At 52.7% G+C, this 20,645-nt stretch overlaps 8 protein-coding genes across 8 annotated transcripts; 2 read left to right on the plus strand and 6 right to left on the minus strand.

Moving 5' to 3' along the window:
* Positions 1-49: 49 nt before the first annotated feature.
* On the minus strand, positions 50-830 carry HMPREF1541_03293 (uncharacterized protein; the record flags this gene model as incomplete). Its single annotated transcript, XM_008717645.1, has 3 exons — positions 50-336; positions 381-729; positions 783-830. 3 exons carry the CDS (start codon positions 828-830, stop codon positions 50-52), a joined length of 684 nt encoding a protein of 227 aa, XP_008715867.1.
* Positions 831-3,263: 2,433 nt separating this feature from the next.
* Positions 3,264-4,818, plus strand: HMPREF1541_03294 (uncharacterized protein; the record flags this gene model as incomplete). The annotated part of the gene is made up of 5 exons (XM_008717646.1): positions 3,264-3,438; positions 3,478-3,536; positions 3,584-4,155; positions 4,201-4,476; positions 4,524-4,818. The coding sequence occupies 5 exons, from the start codon at positions 3,264-3,266 to the stop codon at positions 4,816-4,818; spliced, it is 1,377 nt and encodes a 458-aa protein (XP_008715868.1).
* A 931-nt stretch (positions 4,819-5,749) lies between these two features.
* On the minus strand, positions 5,750-6,097 carry HMPREF1541_03295 (uncharacterized protein; the record flags this gene model as incomplete). The annotated part of the gene is made up of 1 exon (XM_008717647.1): positions 5,750-6,097. One exon carries the CDS (start codon positions 6,095-6,097, stop codon positions 5,750-5,752), a length of 348 nt encoding a protein of 115 aa, XP_008715869.1.
* A 2,689-nt stretch (positions 6,098-8,786) lies between these two features.
* HMPREF1541_03296 (uncharacterized protein) lies at positions 8,787-10,032 on the minus strand (the record flags this gene model as incomplete). Its single annotated transcript, XM_008717648.1, has 2 exons — positions 8,787-9,970; positions 10,020-10,032. The coding sequence occupies 2 exons, from the start codon at positions 10,030-10,032 to the stop codon at positions 8,787-8,789; spliced, it is 1,197 nt and encodes a 398-aa protein (XP_008715870.1).
* A 282-nt stretch (positions 10,033-10,314) lies between these two features.
* On the minus strand, positions 10,315-11,214 carry HMPREF1541_03297 (uncharacterized protein; the record flags this gene model as incomplete). The annotated part of the gene is made up of 1 exon (XM_008717649.1): positions 10,315-11,214. The coding sequence occupies one exon, from the start codon at positions 11,212-11,214 to the stop codon at positions 10,315-10,317; it is 900 nt and encodes a 299-aa protein (XP_008715871.1).
* Positions 11,215-13,146: 1,932 nt separating this feature from the next.
* On the minus strand, positions 13,147-15,046 carry HMPREF1541_03298 (uncharacterized protein; the record flags this gene model as incomplete). The annotated part of the gene is made up of 2 exons (XM_008717650.1): positions 13,147-14,758; positions 14,805-15,046. The coding sequence occupies 2 exons, from the start codon at positions 15,044-15,046 to the stop codon at positions 13,147-13,149; spliced, it is 1,854 nt and encodes a 617-aa protein (XP_008715872.1).
* A 515-nt stretch (positions 15,047-15,561) lies between these two features.
* HMPREF1541_03299 (uncharacterized protein) lies at positions 15,562-16,296 on the plus strand (the record flags this gene model as incomplete). The annotated part of the gene is made up of 1 exon (XM_008717651.1): positions 15,562-16,296. One exon carries the CDS (start codon positions 15,562-15,564, stop codon positions 16,294-16,296), a length of 735 nt encoding a protein of 244 aa, XP_008715873.1.
* Positions 16,297-18,048: 1,752 nt separating this feature from the next.
* On the minus strand, positions 18,049-20,258 carry HMPREF1541_03300 (uncharacterized protein; the record flags this gene model as incomplete). Its single annotated transcript, XM_008717652.1, has 9 exons — positions 18,049-18,165; positions 18,420-18,527; positions 18,577-18,902; positions 18,965-19,229; positions 19,299-19,696; positions 19,744-19,907; positions 19,956-19,985; positions 20,034-20,056; positions 20,106-20,258. 9 exons carry the CDS (start codon positions 20,256-20,258, stop codon positions 18,049-18,051), a joined length of 1,584 nt encoding a protein of 527 aa, XP_008715874.1.
* Between the last annotated feature and the right edge of the window lie 387 nt (positions 20,259-20,645).

Genomic DNA, 20,645 nt, shown 5'->3' on the forward strand with positions numbered 1-20,645 from the left:
ATCGTAGCCACATTGGGCTGATACATAAGAAATCGTAAGAGCTTCGTTCTTAGAAAATGCCGTTGACAATGTTGCTGCCGATAGTGGCGCCGGCGCCGAAGATAGCGGCATTGCCCATCTTCTTGCCGAATTTTTTGCCATGCTCTTCTAACTTGCTCGTCTGCTTGCCAGGCTGCGATGATCCACCAGTGTTGGCGACTTCCAGAGGCATGTTGCCGTAACCAGTGGATTGTGGCTGATGTGGGAGAGGCGGCCGCCCCTTTTCTTCGACAACGTTGACATAGCTTCGCGGGAAAATTCCTTCAAGACCAGTACGCTCATTGCGTCCTCGCCACCCTATTTCGTTAGTTTGTGGTTGTTGATGTGATTGAATCGCTTACAGTCATTGTTCATGTGCTCCAGCACCTGAATATTGTCATTGGGCTGGAGTGCCAAGTCTCCGGTATCAGTCGGTTGATATGCGTATAGAGCCCTCGCTATTGCGAGAACGGGGGGTGACTGTGCATATGCTGGCGGCGGTAGAGGTGCAGGCGAGGTAGTATGTGTGTATGGATCTTTTAGGGAGAGGTGGTCGGAGAGTTGTTCAACTGGTGTTGACGTAGCCGAAGCGTGGATAGGGGCCAACGGGGCACGTAGCGGTGTTTGAGCTGGTAGCTGCGAGAGAATGCTTGATAGCTGCTGAGCTGAGATGACACCTGTATCGCAGAGGAACTCGAGTTCGGTACGGACCTGGACGGGTTAGCGGTGAGGTTGCGGATGATCGGGGAACGCATCAAACGCACGGTTCTGAGGGAGCGGTTGCTTAGGGCGAGGGCGGCCTCCGTGGCCATGTTGGATGGAGAGCCGAATGAACGCGCTACGATTGAAAGACGAAGGATAATACAGACACAGAAGGATGAACGAGTGTTGAGTTGGCAATGAAGGGAGGAGGTGAGGTTGTAAGTGCGGGTTTGGTGGTTGGTGTCAGCGAGTGGATGACAGGTCTCAGGTGGACTGAAATTAGGGCGCTCTGCTTAAACCCAAAACTGCCTGCTCCCGGCTCGTCGGCTTAGGTGCTTGGCTGCCGCCTGCACATGATGCCTGCTACGCGAGAACGCGCACCCAATAAGGCGGATTTTTATGCTCGCCTAATGCCCTGCTTTGAGACCTTCGCTTTCTCTGTTCGTTCCGGGCGTCCCCTCTTCGACCAGAGCAGCATCGTTGCGTTGAGTCCTGTCGGCTGGTGCCATGTTCCATTGCCTGCTTACGGCCGCCCAGCTCTGTTCCTGCGTCCGACGCTTCGCATGGACGGACGGGTTAAACGATTGTCATATTTTTGGGTTACACTGTGACACGTGTTCAGCGACTCGAATGGCCACTTTCCTCGCTCCTTGCGCTGATCAGATGCTGCCCTACTTTATGCGCCCCACCATGCGACGAAACTCCAATCCGTGGATATGCACGGCACAATTCTGCGATGCGAGGGTAGTGCAGGGCGCTTCGATAGGTGGTCCATTTTCGGCCTGTCCTGCCTGGATCGCTCATCGGTGCCGAATCTGCATGCAGGTCTCCTGTCAGATGACTCGTCCGTCTGTCGATACTGATAGCCGATCGATCATTGGCGCCGCATTTTTGACAGCGATCACAATGTGGATCAAGCTGCCAAGCTCGCGGGTCGATATGCAATTTTGACCTCATATTTCTCCTTTTGCATTGCTGTCCATTGTTCTCTGTCGTACATGTCGCGGATTGAAGGTGTGACCCTTGCTGTGCGCTGCCGCCGAGAGGCTCTGTCCGTATATGAACATCAAAGCTTTCCGTGAGCTTTTGATCGTGCAAGCCAATCGATATCGTAACGAATGCAAGCGATAGCATGCACAGCTCCTTCTGCATCTGTGTTTTTTGAATCCTCTTGGGCAACTTATATCTGATAGTGTGTGAGCAGGCTCTTGAGGCAATCATCGTGGAAATGGTATTGTCTGTCGGATTTACTGATGAAACAGCCTTGAATGATCTCCGGAAGGCCGTTCGTCGTTCCGTCGAGACGCCATGCTCCGAAGTCGAACGACTCGATTCGTGCTGTTGTGATGAGCAATGAGGCCAGCGTCTCTGCTACATGATACGTCCATGGGGGCGCGACATCAGAGTCATGGAGGAAGACTTGGAAGCAACTTACCTTTCCGTACGAAGACGAGCAAACTATCCTGTATTCCCAGATCAGAAACATGAACGCTATCTACAGATGACAATGGCTTCGAGCGAGTCTGACGACTTCTGTGCACGATTTGCTCCAGTTTTGCAGTTCTCTTTGAGTTGGAAGTTCGGGCATCTATCTGACAAGCTCGCTGAACGAGAAGACGAAGACGATCCCCTGATCTGGCAAAGGCAGCTGACCGCCCATATCCAGCCTACGACTGGTCGTCGCGCTCCGAACTATTGCAAGAGCCCTCAGATCGCTGCAGACCTCGAGAAAGTTCCTGCTAAAAAATTGTGCGGTGGACTTTGACCTCACCGGGGCCTCATCCCATCCCTCTACCCGTGCGAGTGATCAGGTCACCACGCTGGCAACGTGCCAAGCCTCTACCTGCCAGCGTAGCCAGTGGCAAAACTACAAAACCCACTCTTCTTTTGTAGCTTCATCCTCTTCTACTACCACCCACACTCACCTTTTTCCTCATAGCCTTTGTGCATCAACTTCCATCACAACTTCTTGCATAAAGCTTCATTCTAGTGTGAGTACAACCCAGCCACGCTGCTGAACATTCATCCTACCTAACTCAGTCGCGTACAGCTATTTCTTTGGCTTGGCTGATTTCTCCGCCAGACTCGAGAACAAATTTCTCCAAATTGACGATGTCTAGCTGGGACAACCACGGCACCGATGGTCAGTGCCACCTTCACATCTTTGTCTTATAATCTGCACCAGATCCCTGTTTGCTCCCGATTCTTCACCGGTCACTCTTCTTACGTTCCTCCCCTCGAGCTTGGTTGTCTGTCTTTTATATATTCTTGTTGGGATGGGCGACCACTTTTCTGGAAAGTGGATTCTCCCAAGGAGGAGCAGTCGCCGTGTCAAAAATTATTTGAAGCAATACTGGCGATCCGATCCTGCCTGGCCTCACAACGACCCCAAACGCATGAAACACAGACAAGTCTCGCCAACTTACAACCCCAGCCTACTTCGACTTGGCAATATTGACGAAGACCCTCTTTCCCTTTGTATGCTTGCAACATCCTGACTTCACTTGTCCACGGTACATCGATCATACTCGACTTCGACTGACATGTCTGCAGGGGCTGAGTTCTCCGGCGGTAACTGGAATTCTGGTTCTGTTGGCTTTGCCGATTTTAAGAACGACTCCTCTGATATGAACTTCGGCTCAGGTGGTGCTGATGGCTTCGGTGGTGACGACGGTCCCAAGGACGATGTTGGCTGCCGCAACTGTGGCCAAGGCGAGTGTCACATCCCTGTCCTCGAGCTTCGCTGACACATCGTAGATGGCCACTTCGCCCGTGACTGCCCTGAGCCCAAGAAGATGGGTGCCTGCTTCAACTGTGTAAGTCCTGACCCTCCCAAGCGTTGTGATCTTGCTGACCATGTCAGGGTGAGGAGGGTCACTCCAAGGCCGAATGCACTCAGCCCCGCAAGTTCACTGGTACCTGCCGCGAGTGTAACGAGGAGGGTCACCAGGCTCGTGACTGCCCCACCAAGCCCAAAGTCTGCAAGAACTGCAAAGAGCAGGGTCATGTGGCTCTCGACTGCAAGAACAAGATGAAGATCAACGTGGACCACGTCGCCGACAAGACCCAAGATGAGGCATGGGCTCTGCTCACCAAGGCTTCTGATGAGCGCGACCTTGATGACTTCAAGGATGCCGTCAAGATTCTCGTCAAAGCTGTTCCCGAGACCAGCTACGTAGAGCTCGAAAAGGAGTTCCGCAAGCGCTCATTCTCGATCTACCTCATCGGTCTCGAGAAGGAGACTGGTCCCACTTGGACCAACGTCGACCTTCAAGGCTACACTGGCAAAAAGTTCGCGGTCGGCTACTACTACAATGCCAACGCTCAGCGTCCTAATCTTGCTCCCAAGTGGCCTAAGGACGCTGGTGATAACCTTGAGCGTCTTGCTGATGCTGGTATCCCCATGGACCGTGGCGTTGAGCTGTGCACCAACTGGTGGGTAATCATTCCTCTATCTCTCGCATTACTAATCTCGTCTAGCAACGAGCTCGGTCACTCCAAGCGCAATTGTACTGAAGAGGTCATCCCTATCGAGCAGGTGACTGTTTCTTGCAAGCTCTGCGGCGAGGAGGGTCATCGTGTCCGTGACTGCACTCAAGAGCGTCAGAAGCCTCGTGCTCCCCGCGCTTGCAAGATCTGCGAGTCCGAAGACCACCTTGCGAAGGACTGTCCCAATCGTGAGAAGCGCACCTGCCGCAAGTGTGGCTCCGAGGATCACATCGCTAAGGAGTGCGACATTATCAAGTGTGACAACTGGTATGGCTTTCCTCCACACTCTTCCACAGATTCTAACAGCAATGCAGCGATGCCGAAGGTCACGTCTGGCGCGACTGTCTCGCTCCGAAGGATTGGTCCCGTGTCACCTGCAGAGACTGCAATGAGAAGGGTCACACTATCACGCGCTGCAAGCAGCCCGCTAAGGAAGACGAGAATGCTACTCCTGTCAACGGTGGTCGCTTAGACACTGTTGATGCCGTTGCCGGTGCGGGTACTGGCGGTGGTTGGGAGGATAACAACGATGTCGCTCCTGTCGCTGCTCAGAATGACTGGGAGACTGCGCCTGCTGCCGTCGCTGCCTCGGTTGGTGGTAAATGGTAAGCTGCTTTCATGTAAGCACAAGTACGTGCACTATTGGGATTCGTGACTCGAGTTATTCTCTCGTCAATCTCCTGAATAGTTTTGCGGCTATGCCGCATACCTGACCTTCTCACAAGATCCACATTGCGATGGCGAAACTGATTAGGTCATAGTTGCTACTGTGGGTATGGGTAGCTCAGAGGAACACAAGCGACCGCCGCTGAGGCCAGTCAGCTAGATACTCCACGAATGACAACAGGATGCTCTTCCATAAACATCTTTGCCAACATGTGGCCTGGGTTTTGCCCGTAGCCTCCATGCCACCTACTGCATATGTTCACGCCCTACGCCTTCGGCCTCGCTATCACTTCCGCATAACGTCTTCGTACGCGTTGCGCACCTTGTTGTCCTTGAACCACACCTCCGCCAACGGCTCGAGTGCATATGCTTCAGGACATATCTCAGCTGCGTCTGCGACTCACCGTGGCACACGCGTGGTGTGTCTCGCTACTGACAGTCCATAGTGTCATGCATCGATCGGTGGCGATACCAGCAGTCCTCGGAAGCGCATGTCTACAACGGTCTCAAGTTCTTCGCGCTGTCCTCGGGAAGGCAGGTGTCGGATATGCTTGTCGTGTAGAAAGAGAGCATCGCGGAGGACTTACGGCTGGCAATAGTCATCTGAAATTAAGGTATGTCATCTCGTAATTGCTGTTTGCAAGGCTCTGTCGGAGCGACACGGACTCTGACGCCCTACCCCGATCTCTCACGGATGCTCTGCACCGTCATCTAGCCTACGCCATGCGGATTCGGATCAATTGCATTTCCGCTGAACACTTTGCTGGACCTGCTAACTCGCTGCATCATCCACAGCCATGATTGCTTGCCTGTTCCCCTCGCCAATGTCCACTTCTCGAACAGCTGATACAAAGCGTATCGAAGCTAGGTCATCTCACGCACCCTCCCGCGGCTCTGTCTTCAATTCCTTCTCCAGCTTCGCCTTCAGCTCCTCCACCTGGGCCGAACGCGCTTGCGCGAGCTCCATCGCCATCGCTGCGATGCTATCTGCCTGCTCTGCTAACTGTCTTCGCAGTCGGCGTGTTGTTTCCGTTTCCTTCGCGAGTAGCTCCGCGACATTTGCTTCTGCAGCTGTTGTAGATGCTGTAGACGAGGTTTGAGACGATTGGGCAGTAAGAGGCGTTGCTGAGCTCGGCCCGAGTGGTTGTGAGGCCGTTGAGCCACCAGTGGTAGTCTGTGCCCAGGTTCGATCCGAGGCTCGCCATTGGGGAAGAACAGCCATCGTTGCTGTTTTGAAGGCGCCGTCCTGAATGGCCTTGACGACCTCGATGTGGTCAAGCGGTGTTGCCTTAGCTGCAGCAGCTGTTGTGTCTGGTATCTGGCTCGCTGCAGACGCAAGTCCATCATATGCCTCTTGCAGTGATTTGGTAAGCGTTAATGGGCGCGAAGTGCTTGTTCTAGAGAGCACAGCAGCATTGGTGTCTTGATCCGCGAAGCTATCATCGGAACAAGTCTTACTTGGTGACTTTATATCGTTTGAATCGGCCGACCAATTGGGCAAGGCGGGTTGAGCAAAGACCGATTCGATTAGTGTCTCTTTGACAACCGTCTTGGCAGGCGTGAGGGGCTGATGATCGTGAAGGGAGTCGCTCGATTGTTTTCGATGGTGCTTGAGACCCTTGGGCCGGTCAGAGTAATATTGCCGTGTCTTTGCGCGCTTCGACTATTGTAAGTCATTAGAGCCGCCAATTTTCTACTTAACATAGTGCAGCCGCTCAAGATCCAACGGAAATTGCTTGCTTGCGCCAGCATCTGCGGGAAAAGAGACATCATGGTCAACAGCATCAGCTTACTGTAATCTAACTTCGTGCACGAGGCCAGTCTATGAACCGTGGTAGCTGAAGATCAAGTGACGCTGGCGTCGTTTGGTCACAGCTTTCTGAAAGAGGAGAGATCTCATCGATGGATGCATGGTCTATCAACGTTGCCACGCTCAACCATGAAAGCATGAAACGGGCATCTGAAATGGGCAAAGCGCTTTTACTATCTGTAGATGCCTGGTTTGCTAGCAATCTGCCGTCAACCAACGCTGTATGACGGACTTTCCGTATAAAGCACTCCTTGCACAAATGTTTCAAACCTGCAGTGCAGAAGCCTACGACAACGGCAACGTGGTTCGATTTTCGTCTCAAGCCTCGAAGAGGCTCTGGCAATGCTACTTCAGATATATCTGATGTCATATTGATTCGCCCGGAACTCCTGATACTTGCGCTACAGGTTTCGGTGTTCATCTAAGCGATCTTGTTTCCGTTGAATTTCTGCGTTGACTCGCTCGATATCGTTTATCATTTTCTTCTCCTTGGCAGAGTGAAATTTTGCCTGATTCTCGAGGTACTTGATCGTCTACTCTGTAGAAGCTGGAACATCTGCCCCAAATTGTTCTGGGCATGTGTGTTCGCAGGTCGCTGCGCTTGGCCGGTTACGAACCACTGTCCACTTCAGATGCTGTCATGGTCTCGGCAATTGTGTCAATTCGGGCGACGACTAGAGTCGTACATTATTCCAACGCCCTCGTAGATATCTGTCGAATATTCTTGTCTCGAAACTTCTCTCGAAGATTCAGCGGAGAATAGGTGATCACGGCTTGGCATGGTTCAAAGAGAGGTCAGTCTATCATGGCGGCAGCTAGTGCAACGTACACCAATCAGAGGTTTCCAAGACTCGGATACTTCGCGCAGCTGGTTCGCTATTTAGCTTCGATCGCTTCATGGCTGCACTCATGGCGTGTACCTACAAAGTCGCTACAGTCGAGGATAAGAGATCTGCTCGGCAGCGTGATCGCTCTCCGCTACTGCCAAGACGAGGCTGCAACCCCTGAGGTGACCCGGCGTTCTCTCGTCCAAAATTCCAAGCGTCAGGGAGATGGATGTTCGATATATGTCTTCCTGCAGAAGACCAGCATGGCTGACCTATCGCTAGGTGGCTTTTACAGTCTGGCATAGGAATCTACTTCAGCATGCCCAATAGAGAGTGTACGCCCTGTCGCACGTTCTCCTTTAAATTGGTGATATCATGCTGCAGTTTCTCCTTATCAGCCTCCATTTGATGCTTGTCCATCTTCAGTCGCACCACATGCCTCTGCAGAGTCGTGATCTCCGCTTTATGGGTGCTACAGAACTTCTCCATCTGGTTCATCTGGTTCATCACCGGATCTGAGCGCTTGAGCGACTCCAGCGCCTGGCGACGTTCGAACTTGGCCCAGCTTGCTTCTTCTCGGAGCTGTATGACACTGTCGTTTGAGCCTTTCAACGTTTTCTTCAGCCTCTCATTCTTCCATTGAACTTCACCCAAACTCGTCACCGCTTGACTAGCGTTAGCCAGATCCACTTCGAGCCTTTGCACTTCTTGTTGAAGAGTATCGACGAGAGCATCGGAACTGTCAGTCTGCTTATATGCCTTCTTTACTTTTGATTGAGGATCTCGCACTGGCCCAGACTCTTCTCAGCTGCTTCGCTCCTTCTCAGGCAGTACGACAAGCGCAGACAAAGAAAGTCCTCGTGGCGCGGACCCAGCATAGTTACCCGGTCTATCGATTGGTTCCAGATTAACGGATATCGAGCAAGCTGAAAGGTTAGCAAAGGAAAGACGGCCTCTCAAACTCCTCGGTAGGAGTGTTTTTGGTAGATGAGGGTAGTCTGGTGCTATGAAGCTATTCTCCATCGCTTTATCGCTGCGTAAGCCGGCTAGACAGGCAGACTTTTGCTTTCCTGTAACTTAGAAGCTACTATGTGTGCGCGCCTCGGAGTCTACCGGCAGTTGGTCCTCTATCGTTGTCACTGCTGTCCGAGGACCTGTGTCGTGGGAAGCCGGCTTGTAGTTCTCCAAAAAATGCAAACGCATACCTCACCCAAATGTCACCGATGCTAGCGTTTCTCACCATATCTGACCTCTCCAGCTGCACCAACGTCATCTCAGTCTGACTGTTCAGCGACCAATTGCTGAATCAGAGCAGCCTTGCTCTTCTTGAGACTAGTGATCTTCTCCTGCAACTGTGCAATCACGAGATCCGTCTCACCCTCACTCTGGCGCTTAGCGTCCTCGATATCGGCCTTCTCCTGATCGGCTTGCTCCTTGGCAGCCTTCCACTCGTCACGCTCCTCCTGCGTTTGCTTTAGCACGGCCTCGAGATGAACATGCTTGTGCTTCCAGCCTGCCATCTCATTCTCAAAATAGCTTCGCGATTGCTGGAGCAGAGCGAAGTTCTTATTGAAGTTGTCGTGATTCCGCTTCAGGACTTGAAGCCGGACTCGATGACCTTGCAGCATAGCATCTCGCTGCTCTTGCTGTAGACGATCAAGACTGGTAAGCTCCTCCTCTTGAGCCTTGCTTACCGAGGCGACTGTAGCAGCTGAGGACTTTATCGCTTCATCTTCGGCTTCGCGATCAATAGAAGAATCCGTGTCAAGCTTCTGGTGCTTGTGAGCATGGTTCGACTCGTCTTCATCAAAAGTGCCGCTACCAGAATAGAGTTCCTCGATGTTCAGAAAGCGTCGCTTGTGTGCCACAGGTGAGGTATCTTCCAGGCTGGGATGCAATTCTTCCTCGATGCTCTTGGCATTTCCTGCTGTAGCTAAGGTTGAGGTGGCAGCTGTGAGTAGCTGAGGTTTGAAATCGATACTAGTAGCAGGAGAGGAGGGGCTGATATCTGAACCGTGCGGGGTGTTGGTTGGGAACTCTAGTGATGAGGTAAAAGTGCGAGTGCTGGATGGTGTTTGAGGATCTGGAAGGGCGGCGAGGATATGTTCGCCAGACCCCAGCTCGAGGCTAGGCTGACGACGCTCGTTGGTCATGGCGCTTTCGGAAAGCGCAGGTTGCGATAGCAGTGGCTGATCGTTGGGAATGGCTTCGTCAATAGCGGCACTATCACTTGCGGCTGACGGGGCTCTAGGCTTTTGACGCTTCTTGTTCTCGTTGTATTGTTGGTGGTAGCACTTGCTACAGAGTCCTCTGACAAACTTTGAGGTGCTTGTAGGACCACAACTCTGGCAATTACCGTTCCTCAATCTAGCAGGAGCGACTTTGCTGGCGTCCGCCTTCTTCGCCTTGACTTTTGGCAATGGCTCGGAGGGTCCGTCGAGGGAGGGTACTGCAGCCTCTGTAGTTTTATCAGCTGGGGTCTGTTGACATGGTTGAATTTGACTTACCCTGGTCAGCCATCGTGATCGGAGTGGCGTGATTGTGCGGTCGTGAGGATATGAAAAACTGCAACGGTCGATTGATCGACTGAAATAAGGACTTCCCAAAGATCTGCCACTCTAACTCATTCACTGGTCAAAAGAGCTCCTGGCGAGCGAAGTCACCTGCGGCCACATTTTGGCATTGTTCTAAGTCGTAGTGCTGATAGTCACTTCTAATTCCGATCGATCAAAGCCAGCTACCCCGCTGTGCAGTGAACTACGGAGTGGCCATAGCCTTTCAGCTTCCTGTTGCTGGTCGAGATCAGTTCTGTTGATCTTCGTGCTCTTCGTCGTCATCGCTGCCCACCATCATCAGGCTGAGTCTTGCCCGGTTATACTGCTCCAGCCTTGCTTGCAATTTCTGAACTCTTACTACCGAAGCGTCACGCTCCTTGCGAAGCTGCCGGGTGTCCGCTCTCAACTCACTGTTCTCTACGACCGTGGCCTCGTACCGAGATTGCAGCTGCGCATAGTTTGCTGCCACGGTGTGACTATCCTCTTCGATCATCCTAACAATTGTTTCCTGCTCCGTTTGGATGATACCTGCTTGTCTGTTCAGCTTGGGAAGCTTCTCAGTTGCACTGCTCAGGCGCTGGGCCGCTTCTTTGCTCAAGATCGGCGTGGACGTCAAAGCAGAATTTTGGGCACGCTCAGTGCTTGGGGCAACATGAGACACCATCTTGAGGTTGGCTACCATAGCGAGGCAAGGGACTGGAGCATCAACAATAATCATTGATGATTGTGGGTTGGTTTCTCGGGTGTGCCTTGAGTCCGTGGTAATTGAGCCAATTGTGTCTTCGTCTTCTGTAGCCTCCAAGTGATCGTCTTCGACACCTGAAATCCCACCTCCATACATAGTTGTACGCTGAGAATTTCGGAACTTGGGTGTCGAACGCGTTCTGGAAGTGTCTTCGATGAACGTGAATTTGTCCATGTGATTCCTGCCGCAATCGTTACAGAGCGTATCGGGATAGCTCGGGTCTTGTCGCCAGGCCGTATTCATTGCAGCTTTGCAGTTGACGCAATTGTAGAAGAAGCCGGAGGAGAAATCGTGGATTTGCTGGTCGAAAGACCCGTTGTGGCTGCTGGAGGCCCGGGTAGAAGGTCGGGCAGAGCGCGGAGTCCGGCGAGCCTCGGACGTGCGAGTGTAAGGAGTCGACATAGCTTTGTCGTCTAAATTGTGATCAGGTACCATGTGCTGAGTGAGAAGCTAGGCGTGTACGTGATAGGGCAATTGCGAGTGATGAATGTGCTGATGCAGTGGCAACATGTTGCTGGAATGATCAAGGCAACCGGCGACCACAATATATGTCTTGGCATTGCACGCGACTTCTGTGAATTTGAGTCGGAATCTTGACTCCGGCGAAGCTCTGACCTGTAGTCCAGAGCAGCCACTGACTATCACTGTCGGCTCCCGCACTTCGATTGCCTTCCTGTACCCTGGGTCTAATGCTCACTGCTGCTCAACAGCGCCCAACTCCGAATAAATTCGCCTGTACCGGGCCAGCTTCTCCTCTGCGGTCTTAAGCTGCTCCTCCGCGAGATTCGTCTTCGCTCTTGCTTGCTCCAGAGCTTGCTTGGATAGTCGCTTTTGTGCTTGCATCTGCTCATTCAAAGTGGAGATCTGTTGACTGAGCTGCTGATTACGCTTGTCGACATCGTGGAGCCGCCGATTTTCGGTGCTCGTATTATTATCCTTGACTATGAGCGATGCGTTGGCCGCTTGAAGTTCCTTGACCTGCAACTTGAGATCCGCTTGCAGAATATCTGTGATAGCTCTACTGTGCTTGAGCAATTCCAGAATACCGTGTTCACTACGGATACCGAGTGACTCGACTACCGACTGAGTGGCAACCTGAGCTTTGCCTGTTAGAGACGAGCCTCTAGGTGTTGATGCTTGACCGGAAGAGGGATTCGACATGTTGAGAGAGGATGTAGGTTCAGGCTTTATGTCCTGGGTAAAATCTTTGGGTCTCAGACTTGGATTAGTGGATGTTCCCTTAAAGATCGTTGGCCGACGAGGTATTTCCACAATCGGAATACGACTATGTGTGGGGCGGACAGCTCGATGTGACCGACTAGGCTTAACTTGAACGACGATGAGGTCCTCTTCGTTGTCTGTATCAGACTCTGTTATAAGAGGTATTGGTCTTGGCCTTTTTATGCTCGGTGGTGTATGATAAGGCCGCTCACGAGTCCGCTTTTGTGGCGTGGGCATTACCGGAACCACTGAGCGTTTTCTGGAGCAGCGGTCACAGTGAAATTTGAAAGGTGCATTTGAGGTGGGCTTCAAGCACAAGATGCACTGCGCGGTGCGCCTGTGCGGGATCGGAGATGGAACACGTCGTCTTGGACGGGTCATCCCTGTCCCATAGAACTTTGGCGGCTGGTTGTGTCGCTGGGTAGGTGGTAGTAGGGAGAGAAGTTATACTTTTTGAGGTCGTAGGGGCGGCTTCTCTTGGATTGAATCGAAGCGAAGAGTGAAGCTTGACGGCACCGACCTGCGAACGTCGGCTATCACTTTGTTCTGAGTCATTCTTCAAGTCGAGGGTGCTCGAATGCCCGTGGGATGTCAGCGGTAATTCACGTGGAGGTCACAGGATTGGACAATTCGCCTTCACAGTTCTGAAGAAACTTGTCATGCATGGTCAAAGGATGGCAACCTCCAATGTACCGCTCACTTTGCGACTGTATCACACCATGATCGAAGTCCAGTCTGAGTAACCAGTTGTTGGCTCCACATGGGGCGCACATTGGTGCGCAGCAGCTCATAGATCACCTTTATTCCACCCATCTACTGACATTTGTATACCAAGTTTCTTCTAGCGCATGTTGTCAGTGCTAGGGTTCGATTGGACGGTGGTAGTGGACTTCGAGAACAGTGGAGTCCTCATGGTGGATTGTGATTGGCGATAGTGTGGGCTTGCAACTGTCTAGTCTAAGATTCTGCCCCCTATCTGGTCTGAGCGTGAAGCAATGTTGATTCGACGTGGTTGGATGGCATCGTCCAACCTCTCGCGAACTTAGATAGATGCCGGAGGCTATCGAAGGATCCGCACCAAGTTCTCAAGGCTGGAGATATGTCGACAGTGTCTCAAAGATCGATCTCCAAGCCCAAGTCCATGCCAGCAATGATCTCATCATCCAACGCTGCCTTCCGGATGACGGGCAGACCCTTCTTCTTGCTGACTGGCTTGTACGGGATAGGTGTACTGCTCCGCGGAGTGCCACCAGCAGGAGTGCCATTGGCTGCCAAAGTCGGAGTTCCCGCTCTTGCGGGAGTGCCTGATCCGTTGACAGGGGTGGCCGCACGGCTGATATCGCTACCACCTTCGAATAAATCATCGAGATTCTTGTTTGAAGCGGCATTCGGAGCAGGACTGGCGGTTCGCTGCTGCTGCTTGATACGGCGGGCATGCATCTCGGCGAGTTGGGCCTTTCGGATGTTTTCGGAGTTGAGTTGGTTGTTCTTGCGGTTCAGAGCTGCAAGTCTTTCTTGTTCAGCATTAACGCGGGGGCCTTCCTTCTTGATAAGAATCGTGCCCATTGCGAGCTTCATCGGGACAATATTTTGAAGTTTTTCTTCAAGCTCGTCAACCAATTCAAACTGCTTCTTGCGGCGCGCTTCTAGAATCTGGTCTTGGATCTCTTCCTTGTCCTTCGCACGTGTAACCAGCGCCATCAAGTCGTTCTGAGCACGTAGCTTCTCAGTGATTTCCAGATCGACCCACTTGTGATTGATGAGCTTGTTCAATTCTTCGAGCTTCTTGTTGATGCTGCCTTTTGTGGGCATCTTGCAATCTTCATTGGCCATCGTAACTCTGTAGCGGCGCCATTCATCTTCAGTGAAGCGCGACATGGAGCACTCGAGGAATGACCACGGTCTTTGAGCTTTACCGTGTGTGGCGAGCACATACTTGTCGGTGAGAAATTGTTGACCGTTGGGTCCGACCATGGCGTAGGGTTTGCCTTTCTCGATACCCTTGATCTGGCAGAGCCGATACTCGTTCACGCCGGGAGTGCGTCCGGGTCCGAGGTTGACACGAGCAAAGCAGCCAATGATGGCACTTTCGAAGCCAGGAGTCTGGCACACCTGGGCGAAGTTATCTCGGCCGACACGAGCGTGCTGGACGTCGCTGAGTTCAGCTGGAGGATCGTCTTTAGCAGGGCTAGGACTGCGCTTCTTGTTGAGTCGGCGATCGTCGTAGTCATCGCTCTCTCCCTGGGCGTCGTCTTCGCTGTAGTCGTCGGCAGGTGAAGCACTGCGAGCAGTCCTCTTTTGACGGCGCTTCTCGTCTTGGCGATTCTTCTCGGCACGCTGCTGCTTGTACTTGTCGATGAGGTTCTTAGACTCCCCTCCGACCTTAGTTCGCTGTCGAGTGCTCTTGCGCTGGCTGTCGTCAAGACCCGCGTCGCCCGCTTTGCGCTTCGCTTTGGCCTCGCGCTTCTTTTCTTCACGTTCCCTCATAGCCACCAATCGATGCAGCTGACGGTTCTGCTCATGACGATCAACTTCTTCATTGCGCGTGCCGATGAGTTGTTCGCGCTCAATTTCTGGCAGGGCGAGGATCTTTGCTTTCTCTTTGGCATCATGGTAGATTCTATCGTATGCGTACAACGGCTTGTCTTCGTCATCGTCGAGGTCGACCTCGCCGTCGGAGGCGGACTGGGACATAGAGGCCGAGTCGGATGGCACAGGTGATGATCTCGAGTCGTCAGCAATGATTCCGGAAAGCGACACCATCGACTTACCCTTCGTCTTCGTCATCAGAGTAACGCGATCGACGAGCAGGCTTGCGGGCTTTGGTCTTCTGAACCGCTTGCGCGGTGCCTTTGCGAGCCATATCGGCTGGAGGAGTTGCTTTGTCAGAGGATAAAGATCGAGAGCGGCGGGAGGGAGATCGTTTCTGGCGGGGAGACGCCGGCATAGAATCTTCCTCGCCAGAAGAGTCGCCTCCGGCGAGCGCCAAAAGTTCTGCATCAAGGTCTGCCATTATGACGAGGGCGCAGGCAAATGAGGCTGAGGCGAACAAACAACTAGCCGATAACCAGGCAAAGATGAATCGAGTCTTGAGACTAGACTCTCTCTAGCAATACAAGCTCCGGCGTTCCAGCGCTCGAGCGACAATGAATTGGAAATGCAGTTGTCAAAGTAAATGGCTCGAAATGAAAGTGTCAAGCTCGAGAATCGAAGTCCTCAAGCGAAAGCGAGTATTGCGGTGGCTGGTCCTCAATAGGCCGCGAATCGAGACCGTCGCAGTGAATGCAGCTCGAATGGGGAGGTTGGAATGTGCTGAGAGGTAAATGAAAGGAGTGCCCGCTGCGAGGGACCGGGGGACGTCGTCCTGTTCCGCTGTCTTGGCATACCGGCTCTGGAGTAACGTTTTCCCGTGCTCGGGCAAAAGTGTCCAACGTCACTACGAGTACACGCGCATGCACGCACGCTTCATCTTTCTTTGCTGTAATTGCTATCTAGCGTAAAGATCTGGGACCCTCGAGTCACCCGAAAATGTCCTCCCCATTGGTCTGTCGAGCCTGTGCACTAGCTCGACGGCACGCACCAGCGAGAGCTCTACACATTGCACCCGTCGTGCCGTCCCACCATGCGCGCCGCTCCGCCTCCACATCCACCGTGCCAGACCAACCAGCCTCTACGGCAAAGCCTGTGGCACGCCTGACAGATGATCAGAAGGACTTCCTGACCTCCGCATTACGGGTCAACCACTCCGGTGAGCTGGCCGCCACGCTCATCTACACCTCGCAGACACCGCCTATAGTCAAGTCACATCCCAATCTCTCGCCTCTCATGAAACATATGTATGACCAGGAAGCTGGACACTTTAAGACATTCAATCGTCTATTAGCGAAGCATCGCATACGGCCTTCTGCCCTCTACCCTGTTTGGTCCGCCGCCGCGACCGTGCTAGGCTGGGGAACGGGCATGCTGGGGCGGGAGGCCGCGATGGCGTGCACTGAAGCGGTAGAAACGGAAATCGGCGAGCATTACAACAACCAGATCCGAGAACTGGTGAAATGGGGAATGGAGGCAAGAGAGCGTGGAGAAGAGCTGGACCCGGAATTGAGGGAACTGATGGATGATGTGAGAAGGATAAGAGATGAAGAGCTCGAGCATCTGGATCATGCTGTTGACCACGATGCGAAAGAGGCCAAGCCCTACGAAGCGCTGACAGGCGTGATTCGTGCGGGATGCAGGGGTGCGATTTGGGTCTCTGAACGTGTCTAGCGATATTCGGTAGTAATGGAGGCGGAAGGCCATGAGCGATTATACTCTCTGACTTATTATTCCACCAACGACATAAGCTATCCAACAGCTCCAGCTCAACGAGAGTCCATCTTCGGTGATGTGATTGCGCTGCATTGCGGCACTTCTGCCCCCTTATCGATCATATCTCGTCCTTCGCCAGATGCTCTCTCTTCTCGAAACCACCACGATCAGCGTCCGTCCCGCTGGTTCCTCTTCCAATTGGGCATGCACTCGACTGTTCAAAGATGTCGAGCGGAACCTGGCACGCCACCCGCTTTTCCTTGTTGTGAGAGCGGTGGTCAGACGGGACGCCATATTCCGAAGAACGCTTCGAGTACGTCTTCATTCTCTGGTCGGATGCGAGTGCAAGGTTGAGGTTGTCTTCGATGACGGTGTCAGGTGGTGCGGGTTGTGATGTTAGACTGGCGCGATAGACATGGTTCATCCATATCAGGGGTTCGTGCGGATCGTCGAAACGAAGAACCTCGAGATCGCGGAGCAGGGTGCAGGTGTCGCAATCGCCTCCAAGCCAGCTTGTGTAGCTCCGGGAGTGCTGGCAGTACTCGTTGGAGAGTCCGGCTTCATAGAGCGTACCGCTCAGGCAAGGAATTGAATTGGTGTCGCAATGTCCGCAGACCAGATAATAACTCGCCACAGTCATGCACATGTTGCTTGTCTTGAACTTGGTGTTCCTGGTGACTGCTGGAGAACGTTCAGAGAGGGTGGTCGACTCTTAAAGATGTCTAATGAATACTTCTGTCGAATAATGGGTTGACCTCGCTATTCATCGGAACGAATGTGCGAGTGACTTGCTGGTGACTTAGCAGTCATGGTCAAAGGAACCATGGACCAATAATGGTTGGCTTTGCAATTTGACGTTGAGTCATGCAGCTCTTCACCTACAAGGCAGTTGCGGTCAAGTGTTTGCACCATGAGGGGTGTTGGTGTGGAGACAGGCTGGATTATTGTCACTTCCGTTGTCTGTGACTGCCATGAATGACACTGAGATCCTTCGGCATTCCTTGGGCCCCATGTATCGGCCCTCCGCCTGATGTGGGCCTTCTCATATATGCATATATGCAAATGTGAGCGGCAGGAGCAAAGCAGAGTACAAGCTGGGCGAATTCATACTTTGCCCTGTGCTTTAGTATCCTTCAGACCAGCAACCGAGACAAGCCTGCACAAACTTTAAGGCTTGCCACAAACTCCATTCCCAAATTCGGCTATTTGGCACCCCTGTTTGCAAGCGAGGCCCAGAAGCCATCAACGGTTCTCTAGACCCTAAGCAGAGATTGTCAGTCTACAACATCGTCAGGCTTAGATATCAGATCCAGTTCCAAGCTCGGAACTCCGCGAACGAACACGTGCAACGCCTGTACTACATTGTACATGCCAAGTCTGCCTGCCTGACGCCAAGCTTGCCGCCTTACTTTATTCCTCGCTAAAGACGCTACCGTCAATGCACCTCACACTTTTGATAGTGCGTCGCCGTAGCTTTTCGTGCAATGGCGCGTAAGAAAAGTTCGACTACCAGAAGCGTCGTTAAGCCAGCTGCCGTAGTTCAAAGCCGGCGAGTGAAGTTCTACTTCGTCACACCGACTCTAAGCGACGCAAGTCTCGCTAGCTCATAATGCAGTGCCTTCTCGAACCCTCTGCGTAAATCAGACTAATGATCTAAACCGAACTTCTCCGGTGCCTGCAGAATGACGGGAACGGGATTTTAACTCGCAACTACAGGCTCGCCTTACCCCGGCTTTCGTACGGCAGGACAACACAGATAAGACCAGCTGCGATGAACAAAGCTCCGCTCGTATAAACAGGGGCTGAAGTTTCCAGATTTGCGAACATCTGTCCATGAGTCAGCTGGGATTGGGAGAGGGTCCGAGTTGAGAGGATTTGCAGAGACGCATGTACATGCGAGCGGTACCGGTTCGGCCCCAGCCCTGAAGCGTGGAATCTCCAGGGTGCTGGAATCACACGGAGCAGAACAACTTACTGCCGACGTATTAGTACAGCGTCAAGCACGTAATTGGGACTGGGGAGATGGTTGTGACGATTCTGGAGTTTGGTAGGCGTCCAGGGATTGCCATCGTCATTATCACCGCTGAGCACTCACCAGCTATAATTGGTGCCATTATGCCAAAGATACGATTAGAAGTGGCCGTGAGAGCATTGCCCGTGCCTCGATCCTTGGTTGGGAAAACTTCAGGCTGTATCGGTTGTTAGCACTCGCTAAAGAGAGCGGTGAATTGACGGTACCGTGTATGCGTAAAGCACAGCGTACATCACGTTTGATGTGAAGTTATACGCACAGTTCCAGCCTAGAAGGGCATCTGAGTTGGAAGCGGTGGTAGAAGCGTAGAGGAAGACTCCGGTCAAGACTGTCGAGGCACTCAGAGTTCCGCGTCGTCCGAGATAGTTGAGCTCGACGAGCCATCCACCTAGCATTGCACCTGGAACACCAAGAACGGCGATGATAAGCGAGTTGCGATACGTGATGTAGGTCGAACCGTCTCCATCCTCTGCTCCGCGGGTTGCAATAATGTAAGGAATATAGGCGTTGTAGAGCGGATAAGCAAGCCCGACTGCATCACATGTCAGCATCTGAATAGGTCGGAATGCAACGAAATGCAAGGGCACAACGCACTGAAGCCCCACACGGCCATGATCAAACTTGTCGAGAAAGCCAGGCGCCTGTTCGAGAAGAGTGCGCGGACGTGGGTCATGTTAAGCTTCTGTAACTGGCGTTTGATAGCAGCAGCGTTGCTTGTATCGACGCCCGCTTGCGCGCCCGCAATAGTCTCGCAAGCTTTCAGGTCTTCAACAGTCAACGGCGAGGTCTTCTTGTTACGACGTGCAACTTCGTGAACAATCCTGACGGCTTCTTCATCTCGTCCTTTGCCCATCAAGTACTGCCACTCTGGTTAGACCGGAATCGAGAGGATTTCGGCTGATGCGGGAAATGGAGTTTTCGGACTTACTTTTGGGGATTCATAGATGGTGAACAGGAAGAAGCGGGTTGCCCACATGAGGAGAGTCAGTCCTCCCATAGTGATAGTAAAATAGCGCCAGCCCATATTGTCGGACCTAGTACAGACCGCATCCTGTTGGCAAGTCAAGTTTCCCAGAAGCGGCCATGCGATCAGCGTTGCAATTAACTGGGCGAGAGCCCAATCGACGGAGAGCACCGTAAGCAGGTACTGATGCGTGCCTGGCAAGAACTCGAGAAAAATCGCACTGTCAACAGGCAGGTTACCACCGACCCCGAACGACCAAAAAGCGGCGAATGTTCCGATGGCAGCAAAATTGGGCGCACTACCAGAGATCATACCCCAAACTGCAGCGAGGCCCAGAGTGATATTGAACGCCCATCGCCGGCCTGTTGAAGTTAGGAATAGACCAGCAGGCAGCCAGACGAGGGCTCACCGAAGATGTCGCAGCCGAATCCCCAGAACATGGCACCGCAAAGTAAACCTATGTTCTGGGCCAACTGCAGAAGAGGAGGTCTGGAGGGAGCGAATTCGTTGACAATGGGAGTGAAGATTAAAGATGTGACGATCGGCCACAAATTGTCAGTAGCCCATCCGAAGCTGGTACGATGTTAGGATAGCGGTGACAACGACGAGGGGCAACAGAACCCAATGACGATAAAAAGCTGCCATTGATACCTGGGATCCGTTAGACGGTGACAGTGCCGAACGTCTCGGCTCGCCTACCATCCCATCCCGATATCCTGAATCTAGCACTCCGTCAGCTGGATAGCCATAACCTGCATCGGAGATACCTACTGCACGGTTGAGGACCCGAGCCTTTGCCTCGTAGATGGGATCAAGCGTGCCGGCCGGAATGGCCGAATCATCATCATATCCGGCAGCAACATCAGCGCCGAGGCGAGCATTGACGGCTGTCTCAACACCTTTCTTGTCGTCGGTCTCTGACATGATAAGGTACTTTAAAACGAACAATGCGGCAAGAGCGTGAAAAGAAGGTAAAACGGTCAGCGCTCAGACACGGCACAGCTCAACTATGTATCCAAACCTTGTAGAACCATAAGCGTTCCTCAGTGGTGGGGTAGATGCTGCAAAGTGACATGGTGTGGTTCTGCCATGGATGATGTGCTCGTCGGCTCCCAGTGCTGATTGGTTCGCGTTCAGCACCAAGCCGTATTTTCGAGCGATCGACATTGGAAGAAAGCACTGTACGCGCGCCTCGCAAAGGGGTCGATCTCACTAACAGTTAGGCGAGCACCGGATGCAGAAATCCTGCACCCACGCTGTAGAGACAGAATCGCGATTGCGGAGGGCAGAACGATGATGCCAAGTGATAGG

Source organism: Cyphellophora europaea, assembly GCF_000365145.1.
Source record: "Cyphellophora europaea CBS 101466 unplaced genomic scaffold supercont1.3, whole genome shotgun sequence".
Classification (NCBI taxonomy): domain Eukaryota; kingdom Fungi; phylum Ascomycota; class Eurotiomycetes; order Chaetothyriales; family Cyphellophoraceae; genus Cyphellophora; species Cyphellophora europaea.